We start from the raw sequence: 13,804 nt of genomic DNA on the forward strand, positions 1-13,804 counted from the left end.
ATTTGGCGAGCCTGAATCAAAGGACCGCTGAGGGAGAAAGAGTTACGCCACGAGCGGCGTCCTTGCGCGTTCATCCCGACAGCGTGCGAAGAGTCAAGACGATACCCAGGATAAACAGCCATCCCGGCCAGAAGACCATGACGATCAGCATGTTACCTCCCGGGCCCAGTATTGTTGTTGCAAACTCCATGAAGACCTTCTTCCTCAACTTCTGAATCCGTCTGGATTCCCATACATGTCTCATGGACGTGCGGAATGCTGTCGTCGTCTTCTTGATGGCAAATAGCGAATGGACGGCGAAGAGTCGGGTTGCTATGACTGCCGATGTGAGGGTAGAGGTGGCCAGAAGGTGTGCGTAGAGGAAAAGCAGCGACGACGCCACGGCCACTACTCTTTGGAAGCGGACCGCGATGTCAAAGGTAGGCCCGAGTGCGGCAACGAGATCCGACCGTTGGCGGATGGTCACGCCAGGCTCGTGTTTGGACGAGGTCAAAAGGGCGACTTTGTTCATGATGGCGACGGCAGAAGAGGTCTCGGCGAAGACGTGATCACGACCTACAGCGGTGCCTTGTTTGTTTTGACGTGCTCCAATGCCATTCGAAGCGTGGCGAGCACGTTGCAACTCACGATATATATCAAGGGGCATCTGAAGAGCAGCGGCAACTGCATGCGATTCATTCCACCCTATGGACTTTTGGACTCGCGGTAAAAGCGCCTCTGAGGTTCTCGATAACACATAAAGTTTGGATGAGCATGAACATCAGATGTGATAGAGCTCGCAGCTGCCGCGGCGCTATATGCCTAACATGAGCGATGTCTAGAATTTTCTACCCCTCCATTGTGTCGAGATTGATGCTGTGACAGCCCCACCGCCGCATCCTTTCCCTAGCGACAAACCATGTCGACACGTGGGGCTGACTGTTCGCCGGATCGGTTCTTGAAGCTCACATCGGGCCTCGAGGCTAGAGTGGAAAATCAGCAACGTGGATTCTTATCGACTCTTATTCGTGGAATCCTTCAGCCCCCCGTGGGATCTTGCAGGCTAGAATCTCCATCTTTCAACTTTGGAACGGTTGCGTTACCCCTCCATGAACCCTGATCTTTAACGCTTGAGCTTCCATTGGCTGTGCACATCAGTTTGATCTTATCGCTTTTATCGCGCTCGTGATTGAAGAGATACCACCTTAAGTAGGGTAGCTCCGGATTTCCTGACCTCTCGGAGTTGGATATGGAGGCATGTGGCGGACCCGTGTTTGGCCGCCGACCGTGGAGCAAAGAGGCATTCTGACGGGTTGGCTCATCTGCCGTTTCCGGGATGCGTCCGACTCAAGCGGATTGTTTACTCCGGCATTTTCGGGTCATATCGGCCACAGTTAGGAGATGGGTGGCTGATACCGCCACACCTCTGTGCCACACTTAGTCATCACCCCTGGTCATACACTCCCAGCTCCTAGCTGTGGCTGGTGCTTCAGCCACCTGCACAACCAAGGGGTCACCAACTCTAAAATGCGAATCTCGTCACGATCATTGCAGCACAAACAAGAATCGTAGTTTCTTCGCCGTCTGGGTATGGATAGTGACAGACCGCCATCTTCAGCCGCTTCCTCTTTTCTCGGGTGTGCATTGAGCGGTCAGATCCCGGCGGCGATGTGTTCCTGCATTTACCCAAAACACAAAACATCCATCTCGAGAGAGGGTTCATTTACGAGAGAGTCACAAGTCGGAAAAGGACCAAAGATTGTTCGGCGGCCCTGGGGTCCCAGACCCATGAAGTCGGTGAAGACTGAACACAACCGCAGCGAGGTGTAACGTTCCCACGAGGGTTTGAGGCGGAATAAAAACGTTTGAGTGACGATCGGATTCACTGCTTTCCGTCCAGTCCGACAGAGCCACCCGCCAAGATCCTTCGTCTGGGCGGCAGTGGCTGGTTGACAGGCACTTTGACAATAGGCACGACCGGCTTTGTCCGCTCGTCAATGAGTTGAGCGCGCCGCCCGCCCACCGGAGCCGAGGATGGCATGACGAGCATGACAAGCGCCGATCCGACAAGTGGTTCTTCAGTGGAGATGCGGCTGGAAACGAAGTCACTTTGACCATTGCGACTTGACTGCACCGCATGACGGATGGGACCAGAAAAACAAACGCAGCGATATGCATATCTTGCAGCCTGGCTCCATGCAGGTTCCAGGTCATCGATCTTCCTGGTCGTATCTGCCAGCGTTTGCATCACAAGGAGCCACCGAGGAGGGCGCGGTTCATCTATTCTTCCCTCGTAATCCAGAATCTGACCGAGGAAATCCCATCCGGTCTTTGACAACTGATTGGGATCAGACGAAGAGGAACAACGAGACCCTAGAATCGTCCCATCCGCTACTCGAAACGTCCAAGGTGTACCCGTGACTATCAGCAAGGTCGCCGCCGCAAGCAAGAGGGACTGTCATTGAGACCATTCATGCATATCCATCCCATCCCACTGGCATCCTCCTTTGCTGTGTTCAACACGAGCCAGCGATCGGCAGTCCGCTCCAGGGCACACGCTGTTCGAAAAAGCTGCTAGCTTGCTAGCTGTCAGCTGCCGAGCCGAGCACTAGGCAGGCCCCAGCTGAGTTTACGTGAAAATATAGTGAAATCATGAGGACGAGAGACAATTCTTCTAATAATACACATTTCGCCCCAACCCGAACCAGAATGGTGCCTGCAGCGACAAGCCGGAATCGGGCAATTTTGATCGCTCTTCCAACCCCCATGCTCCGCTCAGCGCCGTCTTCACCCATTCTACCTACCGTACGAGTGAGCGATGCGAACCCCCCTCACCCCTCTTTTTGTTTCTCCCGCTTGTCTGCCAACGGGCACGATCTACGCCGCGTTTGTGGGGGAAGAGGGGATGGGATGGGATAGGTGAGAAAGGATGTCGCTTGACGGCGACACGGTCCATCCTGTTGACTGCGGACGCAGGAAATACGAGAATGGTACCCTTTGTGCTACGTCATGGTTCAACGGTGCCACCTCTCCGGCCTTACCGACTTTCATGCAATGGATGGCTGGGACTCCCGGGTTTAGGCTCTTTGATGGCATGCTGTGTGGAAAGTCAACTGGCGATCTTTTGTCAATGTCGAGAGGATTGGTAAAAAGTTTGACGATGCGATGTGTACTTATACCTGCGTGATGTTCCTCGTCTAAAGTCCTGAGATTTGGCATCACAGCATCAAGCTTTCTTCCGTCTCATCTCATTTCATCCCACCTAATCCCACTTCATAGGAAACATAAACTCATCCTCTCAAATTAAAGACCCCTCAACCCATCACAACCCTCACCAACCCTCAAAATGCACTTCCTTGCCAGCCTCCTTCTCCTCGCCCCAGCCCTTGCCTCCCCCATCGCCCAGCGCGAGGAGACGTGCGGCCAGAAATCAGGCAAGCTCTCCGAGTGGACGCTCACGGGTTTCGACTACCACGCCAGCTACATCTTCAGCACGCCTTCCCACCAGAACTCGTGGGGCTACATCAGCTTCAACGTCTCCAATCCGGTCCTCGACTACACCGTCGCCTGCTCCGCCGCCAGCAGCCGTCTCAACGACTTCTTCTATGGCGAGCAGGTCTATCAGTGCACGCCGCCCGAGGGCGGGGAGAGCACGGCCACGTCCTTCACGTGGAGCACGCCTGAGAAGGCTGTTGCGTTGAACCAGTCGTGGACTTGTAATGATGATCCCAAGTACCCGTAAGTCACATCCTCTCAACTCCCTACCGGTTCGCCTTCTACCTCGTGGGGTTTCCCCTGGCGATGAAACATTTGCGCCGAAAGCGTCACGGAGTACGGTTTGCCATAAGAAACGCCTAGGCTAATTGGAATGTGAACAACCAGAGCCCGCTACACCGCAAAGGGCGGCGCCGTCGCCGATCTCCAGTGCGGGGAGACGTTTTGGCAAAACGACAACTGGACCATTGGCCAGATTTACTCGACGCGCAACATCAACTGCGGCATCATCACGCTGCCTACCCCGATCAAGGAGATCTCCGCGGTCGCTTAGACGGGACCATTCTAAACCACGGTTCATGGGTAACCAGAGTTCCAACGCGGGGCTCAATTCCATCCGCACATAATTGCCGACGCTTCACACGACTTTTACGATGATTTGGCTGTTATGCTTTCACGACACTCCTTTGATGGATGCTTCGCACTTTCGCATAGTTCCGGCGCCTAGAAAACCCTTCCCGGTCATTGACCATGATGATGGGGATTGGGATGCTATTTCGGGATGAAAATGGGACACGGAGCATATAGAAGCATGTTTGGAATAATTCTAATGATCTAATTCTTCTTCATAACTGAGCAGACTCACTGAATGCCCCGTTCGGATGATCGTGGTTTCATTGTGATGTTCAAGGATGTCTATATTTAGTGTCTATGACTTATCAGACGCCTCTCATCATTTATGAAAGACGTCCTGATGAGACACTTGACCAAGCAATTTGAAAGAACGCCTTTGGACCTCAACTTCTCAAGAAGCTGGGATCATCGAGACATCAAATCAATGGGGTATCTTCTTCTCCTTCCTATCAACCGTCTTCCTTTCTCTGTTCAAGCCTTTTGGGTCTTCATCCTCATCTAATTAAGTCTCCCTTCAGTCATCAGCCGTCTGCCGACACAGCCACGGGTCCTCCATCAGTTCTCGGGCGGATAACCTATCCTCTGGTTTCCACTGCAGCATCTTCCTCAGAAACACCAAGAACTCGGCTTGCTCCGCTCCCTCGAGATTACACTCTTCCTCCTCGAACGAGGACTCTGGTATCTCACCGTCGACAACTAGTTTTCCTGTCTCTCGCGCGTCAGTCTCACCCGGCCTACATTGCAAACCACTCGCACGGTCATCAACAAACCTCCATCGTCAAAAAAGTCTTTCCATGTCGACCCTCTATCCAGAAGATCATCGGGCGGTGGTCCGAGCAAAGACACCGTCCTCGCAAAGTGGGCTGCCCGGGATGCATTCCGATCGCGGTGTCGTGTGTTGTAGAGTAGCTTCCCCTCGAACAAATCCCAAACCTGGCAACGGTGAAAATCAGTGTCAGCATTTGGCAGGCCCCTCGCCGCAGACGAATCTCTCACCATCAATCCCAAAGCCCAGATATCAATCTTTTCGTCCCAGGGAATTCCGAGGATGATCTCGGGCGCGCGGTAGAGATCTGGCATCACCTCGCCATCGAAGTCGCCTTCTCCGTATTGCGCATCGCCGAAATCTGAGATGACAGGATCGCCTGGATCATCTGGGATCTCGAGCCCCGTTGATGCGTAGGTGGTACGATCACTCATGACTTTTCTCGCGCTTGGAAGCCTCCATTCTTCGTTCACTAGGACATCCAAGATTGTCGTGTCTGAAATTGAGAGCATAATGTTTCCATCTTGAATATCTGACGCGTGTGTTAGTGAAGCAGATCTATGCCCCGATGCAGAGAACACCTCAGCTTCTAAGGCGCATGATGGTGAAGTGTTGCAGGAGCATAATCATCCTCACCTGTATGGACGACATGTGCAACTGAATGCATATAGTCAATGCCCAGTAACAAGCCGTATATCAACCCTTTTAAGAGATTCTCTGGCAGCTTGCCGCCTGCCAACTCTCGAATATCGGCCAGGGATAAGCCTAGAGTCTCGAAGACCAGACAAACATGCGGGCCGATTTTCCCTTGCAGCTCAAAACTGTCCTTGATGGAGCGAAGGAGTTTCTGTCCTGGGTGCTCAGACTCGAGGCGTTCCAAGTGGCGAAGGACCACTTCCTCGTTACGAGCCTGCCGATGACCAGTCTCATAGACTTTCAAAGTTACATAGCAATGCTTCCTAAACCACCAGTTAGCAAAGTAGCTCTCGAAACAACAACAAGCATAGAAATGAATCGCGCACATACTCAAGATCGCGACACAACCACACCGTCGACGCAGAGCCAAACCCCAATTTCAGCAGCACCTGATATCGCGACTCATAGACCTGGCCAATCTGGATCGGGTACCACTTGTCGGGATTATACCAAGCAAAAGCCTCCTCTTCCAGGCGTACCTCTTGGCCATACAGCTCTTCCGGTTCGGCGTCCGGCAGCTGCCGTGGGGGCGAGGCGTCTCTCTCCGCGGCCATTGGCGTCAAGGAGCCGCGGCGACAATGCGGTTGAAGTAGGCGGTGAGGTGTGGACTCGGAGACATGGCGTTGTTGCGCGCAGGGTTTGCTCAAGGCTCTGGCTATTTTTTGTGGGGTGGAGATGTTAAGTGCCCGTTGTGCTGCGGGCTTCCCCACTAACCAAAGTCTCGTGTGACCAGTTGCAACTTGATTCGGTTCCAGCCACCTCCATTTCTCGTTTGCCTTGGAGCTGAGTAAGTGAGCTGATTAAGTAGGAACTATGAGATGATGTATGAATACGAAAAGACCAGACTTTCAGAACCCTTTTGTGGGCGACTTTTGCCACGGCTTCAGTCAGGGTTCTTCGTCATTGTAAAGCTCACTGACATAGTGACTTGACGAACTCAACCAGGTAAAACTTAATCCGACACTAGAAGAAAGTAACCGTCATCTGATAAACCTCCAATCAAATCTATAATTGCGTGACGAAGCAACAAGTCTCCAGCTACGAACATATCCCATCATTTTCTAACCATATTCTCTAATTGAACTTACTAAAGTCTATTACCCGGCTGCGTACAAGCTATGAAAAAGTAAAAGACAGGCGCTGAACTTGGAAAATAGACTATCTATCCCATTTGAAATCTTCATGCATATCGTCATTTTAGTTCCGCGAGTGCGAATGTCACTTCAATGCTTGGACACGATGCTCATGTAGGTAGTTCGGATATTATGCAGAAGAGGAAAACAAAGAAATTTATTGATGTAACCTAATCTGAACTTTCGGCCTATGTAGAAATGCCAGAATGGATTCGCATATTTGCTTCCATCAAATAATAATGCCGGCAACTCGCACTCGTAGCTGGAATCATCACCGTATAAACACTAGTCAGAATATTTCTCAAGTCTCACATGCATGCACTTGTGACTCAGTTGGGTCCAGTCCCACGGCTTTCTAGCCTTGTCTTTGTCGTGTTCGTCCTTGCTCGCAACCCACCAGGCTTCAATAGGCTCGTAGTAATCTCCGCTCCTAGCTTGACCTAAGATGGATGCCCAACGTCGGTCTCTGCGCTTTTTCGATCTTTTCGACGGAAATTACGGGACGACGATTCGCGAAACATGTCAAGTATTGCATAGCTTTAAATGAGCGGCAAGCCCATCATGCCAGTCGCCGAAATGGTGCTGGATGAACAGACACAACCATGAACTCCGGGTACTCTTTGTTATCTATTTCGTCCGCAACACATTTGTCAACTTTGTTTGAGAGTAGGGGCTTCTAACCTCACAGCTCAATCTCGTCCTAAGGCCTTCGCCGTGGCGCGAGTCTACGCCCACTAACAGGCCTTCATCGTCCCAGCTCTATTAGGACTGGCAGAACCTTTATATGGCATTACACCTTAGAGTCGTCTGGAGCTATGTCTCTGGGCCAATAATAACGCTTAGTCTGTGGATTAAGCGTGGCACATCAGACGCGCGTTGTCTGTCAGACGATGTAGGTGGGCCTGCGACGGAGATAATGACACTTCAAAGCTCAACTATTGGGTAAGAATGCAGACGACCAAATGTTTCCATATGCTTGCTTGTTCTTGAAAAACTTGGAAGAGCGGAAAACGAATCCTGTTGATCGTTGCATTCCAAAGCTTGACTTCGAAGATGCAATGTTGGACATAAATAAAATGGGAGACCAATCAATGCCTGAGGGAATTGTTCGAGTGCGAAGAAAATGCGAGACCAGTGTCAATGGGCATAGCCGAGTGCGAGCATTGTTTTCTTAAGTAATCATGTGCTTTGCGGTATGTTGCCAGATGCGAATGCGAATACCGTTGCATTGCAGTCTGACCGATACCGCTTGAGTCACCCGACCGGCACGGTGAGAAGAATCGGGTTTGGGCTGTCAGCACCTTGAATCCTATCTGCGCCACAATTTGGAGCCGAAAAATCAATTGGATCTCAAGTCAACATCGAAATGTGTGAGCCCACGAGTCAGGACTATAAAGCCCAAGAGATCAGATCCGCGACGATGAAGTCGAATCTGGGACAGAGACGTTGAGAAAGAAAAGGATAGCCACAGCTAGCATACTCTCTCACATCTACCTTTTCTTTACCGGACTCGATCGTCAATAGCACCTCGAAAATTTCAATTTCCAACGTCAATATGAACCCGGTTAGCACCAAACCGTACACTCTTCCCCCGGACGCAATCTGGTTGAGTAAGTTGCTATGGTGAGAATGGCTTAGGTTCACACAACTGACACACTACCAGTCACCGGATGTTCGTCGGGTATCGGCCAAGCACTGGCAGCTCTAGTCGCAAGCAAACCGAACCATCGCTTGGTCGCAACAGCTCGGAATCCTAAGGACCTGGATTACCTGCCCGATGACAATGTCAACCTCCTCAAACTTGCCCTTGACGTGACATCACCAACCTCGGTGAAAGAGGCATTCAAAGCCGCAACCGAACACTTTGGCAAAGATTTTCATCTCGATGTCTTGGTGAACAATGCCGGGTATTCGTTGTCCGGCGATACTGAGTCTGCGACAGAGGAACAAGCTCACCAGGAGATTGAGACCCTCTTCTTCGGTACGGCTCGGATGACTACTTGTGCCATCGAGAACATGCGACAGTCTGAAACCCGACGAGGCGGTATTATCTTCAACATTTCCTCTCTTGCTGGACAATGCGCCTTTCCGGGTCACGCGTACTACCACGCGGGGAAGTGGGCCGTCGAAGGGTGGACTGAGTCTGTGGCAAAGGAGATGCATCCTGATTGGAACAGTAAGCTGGCATCATATCTCGCATAAAAAATTGCAGGAGTCGCTGACGTATTTCAGTAAACTTTTGTATTGTAGAGCCGAGTGGTGTCCAGACAAATTTCGAGGGGCATAGCAAGGCGCGGACTGAGCCTCATCCAGCTTATGCCGAGAAAGATATGCCGGCACGTGTTCTCGAGAAATACGTGGAGATGGGTATCAAGTCGGGAACTCTTACCAAGCCGTCTGCGATTGCAGACGCTATCTTCAGCATTGCGTCTCGCAAGAAACGCATCCCTTTGCGTGTTCCACTCGGTGGACCGGCTTGGGGCTTTATCAAGCAGAAGCATGAGACCTGCTTGAAAGACCTTGAAGACGTCAAGGACCTCAGTCTGTTGGTATCTAAGACGTAGTGGGGACTGAGATGCAGCGGCGGATGCAAGGCTTGAAACGATTGCTCGGGGCTCCAAAATGGGATATTCTTGCATTCATGTATTGAGACAGTCTGGCGAGGTTTGTAATGACTCGAGAGAGGAGCGCTAGCCGTCCATACACAATGCGTGTTTCCTGATCAAGAGGCTGTTGTTACCTGAGCACCCTGCCCGTGTTGTCAAGATTTGCTAAGGAGTTATGCCGTTTCTTAGCTCTACTCCCTGTCCATACCAACTGCTTGCCCCCACACAAGTGACGATGCCAGATGGATGTCAAATTCTCACGTAGCGTTTGATGATCATGAACTTTCCCAGTCACTCGAGTCTTTCGTTACCAGAACGTCATTAATTCGTACCCAACCGGCCAGCCGTAGGAGGACGGCTCGCAATATGTACATGTATTATACATCTTGACTCTTTTCCACCAGCAGGCACCAGATGGATGGAGTTTAACCGCCAGAGCAGCTCTGTAATCCTGCGTAGAGCTTGCCTCGGAATTCACACATTAGTAGCTCCTACTATCTCATTATCGGCCAACCTCAACGTGGTAATCCTTAGTGACCTGAATACCCGAGTTATAGTTTCCTCCGTCATCGGAACTTCGGTCGTCCGCAAACGCCGTGGTCTGGCTCCTGGCGCCCTTTGGGTTGACAATATGTTCCTGACTGCCAACGGATGTGTCGTCGAGCTTCTGATGGCCATTTCTGACGCGTGACATCTTGTGTGAGCTGCCGGTGCCGCCGAATGTGACCAGGCCGGAGTGGGGAGTACTCGGATTCGTGGAGCCGGTGCGTCGATGGGGAAAAAGCGGCTTGATTGACGGAGCGTTCGTGCAGATAATCGCAACAACCTGATCGGAAATTGATTAGCCAAAATGACGATCAAGACCTAAGAAGCGATGAATATTGAGCTTACCGTCTCACGGATGGACCAGTTCAATCCCAAGTCAAGTCGTTCGGGGGTGCTCAAGCAGATGATGCACCGCAATAGCGTGCAAATTACGATAAAGAAACCGGCACAGAACATTAGGCCGAATGCAAGTTTTCTACGGCTTGTTAGAATCACAGACCCTTTGGCGTTCAGTTGCAACTTACTTTTGAAGAGTGGTCTGCAACCTCCACAACAACGGGATGGGAATGTACATGATCATGATGTCGGTTCTAGGCACACGCGTCAGCTAAGGAATACGATGAATGTTCCAGATCCATCAGTACTTACACGACGTTTGTAGTCACCAACGCGTAATATTTGGAGGTGTTTTGCGTGCAGTCATCTACAGGACATTAGATTCTCGCCGTCCAACGCGTTTCGAAACGTCACAGTATCTTCCTTACCTCCGGCATAGGGATACACTTGCCAAAGCTTGTGCATAGGACGGCAATGTCCTGTAACAACCGCAAGTGTGGCCAAGTAGGCAAAGACGGTAATGACGGACACCACCTTGACCAGGCGTTCCTCTGGCAGAGTTTTTCTGCCCAATCGTTGTTTAGCGTCTGTTCCGCAGGAAAACGATGAACAGCAACTTACGTGACTCTGGAAAAGAAGAAGAGCATGATGCCCTTCAGACTCCAAATCATGCTAACGTAGACATACCACGCAGCGAAAAGCCATTTCGCTCCCGTTTCGTGGCTCTTGTATTGTTCTGGCGTGAGGCTCAACGCGATCTCGTCGGTCATACCCGTGATGCTTCCCTTCTCAACTAGAAAGTGGTCGTTAGAACAAAAGTAAAGTTTCTTGGCATACAAGAGTCTGTTCTTACCGATGATTTGACACATCATAACCTCTAACTAAGGTTCATGGTGTTGTCAGCGGAGCCCGCTCCGTGGTGTGGTTGGGAATAGGGGTTCCCGATTGAGACAATAAACTAACCGTGAAGAATAAAATGGCCGCCACGGCCAAATAGTCGTCGCCTTGCCATTTGAAACCCACCACCTTCTTACATCTCGTGAAGATTCGTAGAAAAAGAACCAAAATTCCAATGGCATATTCCACCCACATCTCAATCACCGCCGGCATCAACGCTTCAGCGACCGCCATTGTTGCGGGTTGTCGGAGCTGACCGCAAATGCACGCACACACACACACTCGTTCTTAATCGGGGATAGGCAAAAACAAAGCGCTTCCAAAAAGTTGAAGGAGTAGACCTGCGGGTAATGCTGAACCGGCTAGACAGACGCCAGTTTTGGGCAGCTCGTGCTTAAGAATCGGGTCGCGAAAAGGTTGCAGAGTCTGCCGCCTGCAGGACCCATCTGCAGGTTACTTCCAACCTGCAATCGGCAGTTAGGATCGACCAAACCCTCGTTCATTAGGTCCAGGGGAACGACTGGAAGACATAAAGATAGTGAACCGTGATTGTGGACTCAGGTAGTAATTCTACGTTACAGGAAAGCGTTCTCAGGGTTGGAGGAGACAACATAGGTCCACAGTGCTGAATCGGTAATGACGAGAGAACCCCCTTTTCTCTCTTCCTCTCTGAACGTATCTGGCCGAAGTAGATTGTTTGAGAGGTCAGGGTGTGGAGATCGGCAAGCACATTTCCACATTAGAAAGTTCTGCTCATGGGACATGACTTAGCAAGCTGGCAGACAAGGACTGCATTGGCCCGCGGAAGGGAACGTCAAACTGACTTGGCAGCAGAAAGCAAGGGCTCCTGAGGCATTTGCGTGGCATCGGAGAAAACGACATAACATGACTTTCGTGCCATGCGGGATTCGTAATAATGGAGAGTTTGGCCAGTAGCTGGTTACGTGAACTATGAAGTTGTAATGATGGGTCATAAGATGCTTGTTAAAACCGTTGGATCATCAGAAACGGGAACCACTAGGGACCAAATTCCCAACCACAATCAGCGGATGGGCAGGTTAGATCTCGGCGACGGTCGCACATCCCCCAAAACCAGACCATTTCTGGTAAGACAATAGATCCCTCCCGTGGTCTCGCCTTCTGGCCCGTTGGGCCGCGACGAGGTTGCCGGCCGGCGGACCCCATGCACGTTGCATTTCTATTAGTCGTTGCTGAAGAACGGTCCCGTCCGGGGAACTGGGCCGACTTGGAACAGGGGCCCCTGTGAACTCTATTCTCAACCACTGACTCAATCCCGGCCCACCCCCCACTCGGAAACACTTGCTGATTGTGAATGTGCAGTTCCTGATTGAGCGAAATTTTGGCCTCGTAATATACCGGATGAACGTGGAGCACGGAGCAGCGAGCACCCAAGACGGAATGCTTCTCTGCTATCTGTGCCCACCGGCTGCTAGAGGAGGCTCTTCGTCTGTTTATCGTGAAAGGTCACCTACAAAGGAGGGTTACGTGGACGATTTTGACACAAACATGAGATGACACATTATTACTATTACGCTTTACCACTCAATGGGCTGGGACTTGATCGGCGCGTCGAAAAACGCTGGCAGCTTGGCGATGTCCACCTTTTCGCTCGCGAACGCGGGGTGGTCGTCGTATGCAAGAAATCCTGTTCCATCATAGCACCCAACATACTCCGCGTCCATCTCTTCACCCTTCAGAACTGCCACATCAACCCAAAGCAGCAAATCACCACCCTCCATAACTCCACCAGGCCCGTATGCAGCGAAAAAGTCGCGTCTGAGCTTGACGTGAACCTTATCCGTTCTGCCGATGTGTTCCATTTTGGAAAGGTCAAGCCAAAAGAGGATCTGGGCCTGACGAATGTAGTCCAAGCCGGGGAAGATTCCGTTGCCGTGTCCATTTGTCAAAGTTCCGTTGGTACCATTTGTACCATTAGTGCCGTTGGTTGAGGCGCCGTTGACAGCGCTTTTCGTAGCACCAGGTTGCTTGTCACCCGCGAAGGCGTGGCAGGCCCTTGAAGAAACCATCCCACCGGCGGGACCAGCGTTCATGACATTGGTGACCCATTGCTTGGTCAGACCGTCGAAGTTCTCGTTCCAGTGTTCGCGCTCGTTATCATTCATGGCACTGTAGTCTTGGCCCTCGACAACAAAGGAGATGTTGTCAGGGAACTTGGACACTCTGACCCTTCCGGGGCGGATCTTGTCCGTCAAAGGACGAGCCTCGGGTACCGCAGGCAGAGGAGACTCGAACTTGTCTTCCGGGCCATCAGGGGTCATACGCGAGCGGTAGGCGCCCCAGTATCCCGTTTTCGAAGTGAGGGGGATCAGCTCTCCGCAGTGGCCGAAACCAGAAGGTTGCTCCTTGTTGGATTCGTACATTGATCTCGTGGCGGGCAAGCTCACGGTCTCTCTCCAGAAACCAGCGTTCTCAGGCAGAGCGGCCCAGAAGGCCGAAGTTTCCGGGCTCTCCCACCATGCCTTGAAAACCTGGGGAGACTTCCAGTAGCTCATCCAGACCTTGGAGGGGAGGTCATTTTGCTCGAGCTCTTCGACATGAATCGCGGCGGCCTTGATGAGTCCGTCGAACTTGTTGATGAGAGATAGTTTCTCAGGTGAGGGTGAGTCGGCATGATACTGGCATCCGAAGATTGACACAGTGAAGTGATGAGCTGATGGGAAACGAGATCGAAGCAT

At 51.4% G+C, this 13,804-nt stretch overlaps 8 protein-coding genes across 8 annotated transcripts; 3 read left to right on the top strand and 5 right to left on the bottom strand.

The window, feature by feature from the left end:
- Positions 1–70: 70 nt before the first annotated feature.
- CABS01_15385 (uncharacterized protein) lies at positions 71–511 on the bottom strand (the record flags this gene model as incomplete). The annotated part of the gene is made up of 1 exon (XM_060548720.1): positions 71–511. The coding sequence occupies one exon, from the start codon at positions 509–511 to the stop codon at positions 71–73; it is 441 nt and encodes a 146-aa protein (XP_060391839.1).
- Positions 512–1,713: 1,202 nt separating this feature from the next.
- CABS01_15386 (uncharacterized protein) lies at positions 1,714–2,193 on the bottom strand (the record flags this gene model as incomplete). Its single annotated transcript, XM_060548721.1, has 1 exon — positions 1,714–2,193. The coding sequence occupies one exon, from the start codon at positions 2,191–2,193 to the stop codon at positions 1,714–1,716; it is 480 nt and encodes a 159-aa protein (XP_060391840.1).
- Positions 2,194–2,690: 497 nt separating this feature from the next.
- Positions 2,691–3,128, top strand: CABS01_15387 (uncharacterized protein; the record flags this gene model as incomplete). The annotated part of the gene is made up of 1 exon (XM_060548722.1): positions 2,691–3,128. A coding segment is annotated over one exon (438 nt), but the record flags the coding sequence as incomplete, so codon positions are not given.
- A 197-nt stretch (positions 3,129–3,325) lies between these two features.
- On the top strand, positions 3,326–4,027 carry CABS01_15388 (uncharacterized protein; the record flags this gene model as incomplete). The annotated part of the gene is made up of 2 exons (XM_060548723.1): positions 3,326–3,717; positions 3,862–4,027. 2 exons carry the CDS (start codon positions 3,326–3,328, stop codon positions 4,025–4,027), a joined length of 558 nt encoding a protein of 185 aa, XP_060391842.1.
- Positions 4,028–4,621: 594 nt separating this feature from the next.
- On the bottom strand, positions 4,622–6,123 carry CABS01_15389 (uncharacterized protein; the record flags this gene model as incomplete). The annotated part of the gene is made up of 5 exons (XM_060548724.1): positions 4,622–4,812; positions 4,878–5,040; positions 5,104–5,405; positions 5,510–5,832; positions 5,900–6,123. The coding sequence occupies 5 exons, from the start codon at positions 6,121–6,123 to the stop codon at positions 4,622–4,624; spliced, it is 1,203 nt and encodes a 400-aa protein (XP_060391843.1).
- A 2,134-nt stretch (positions 6,124–8,257) lies between these two features.
- CABS01_15390 (short chain dehydrogenase) lies at positions 8,258–9,266 on the top strand (the record flags this gene model as incomplete). Its single annotated transcript, XM_060548725.1, has 3 exons — positions 8,258–8,312; positions 8,366–8,878; positions 8,935–9,266. The coding sequence occupies 3 exons, from the start codon at positions 8,258–8,260 to the stop codon at positions 9,264–9,266; spliced, it is 900 nt and encodes a 299-aa protein (XP_060391844.1).
- A 544-nt stretch (positions 9,267–9,810) lies between these two features.
- Positions 9,811–11,321, bottom strand: CABS01_15391 (uncharacterized protein; the record flags this gene model as incomplete). Its single annotated transcript, XM_060548726.1, has 8 exons — positions 9,811–10,134; positions 10,200–10,329; positions 10,379–10,444; positions 10,503–10,557; positions 10,619–10,755; positions 10,812–10,983; positions 11,044–11,071; positions 11,154–11,321. The coding sequence occupies 8 exons, from the start codon at positions 11,319–11,321 to the stop codon at positions 9,811–9,813; spliced, it is 1,080 nt and encodes a 359-aa protein (XP_060391845.1).
- A 1,322-nt stretch (positions 11,322–12,643) lies between these two features.
- Positions 12,644–13,804, bottom strand: CABS01_15392 (uncharacterized protein; the record flags this gene model as incomplete). Its single annotated transcript, XM_060548727.1, has 1 exon — positions 12,644–13,804. One exon carries the CDS (start codon positions 13,802–13,804, stop codon positions 12,644–12,646), a length of 1,161 nt encoding a protein of 386 aa, XP_060391846.1.

Source organism: Colletotrichum abscissum (assembly GCF_030869225.1).
Source record: "Colletotrichum abscissum strain IMI 504890 chromosome Unknown Scaffold_66.1, whole genome shotgun sequence".
In the NCBI taxonomy this organism is placed as follows: Eukaryota; Fungi; Ascomycota; class Sordariomycetes; order Glomerellales; family Glomerellaceae; genus Colletotrichum; species Colletotrichum abscissum.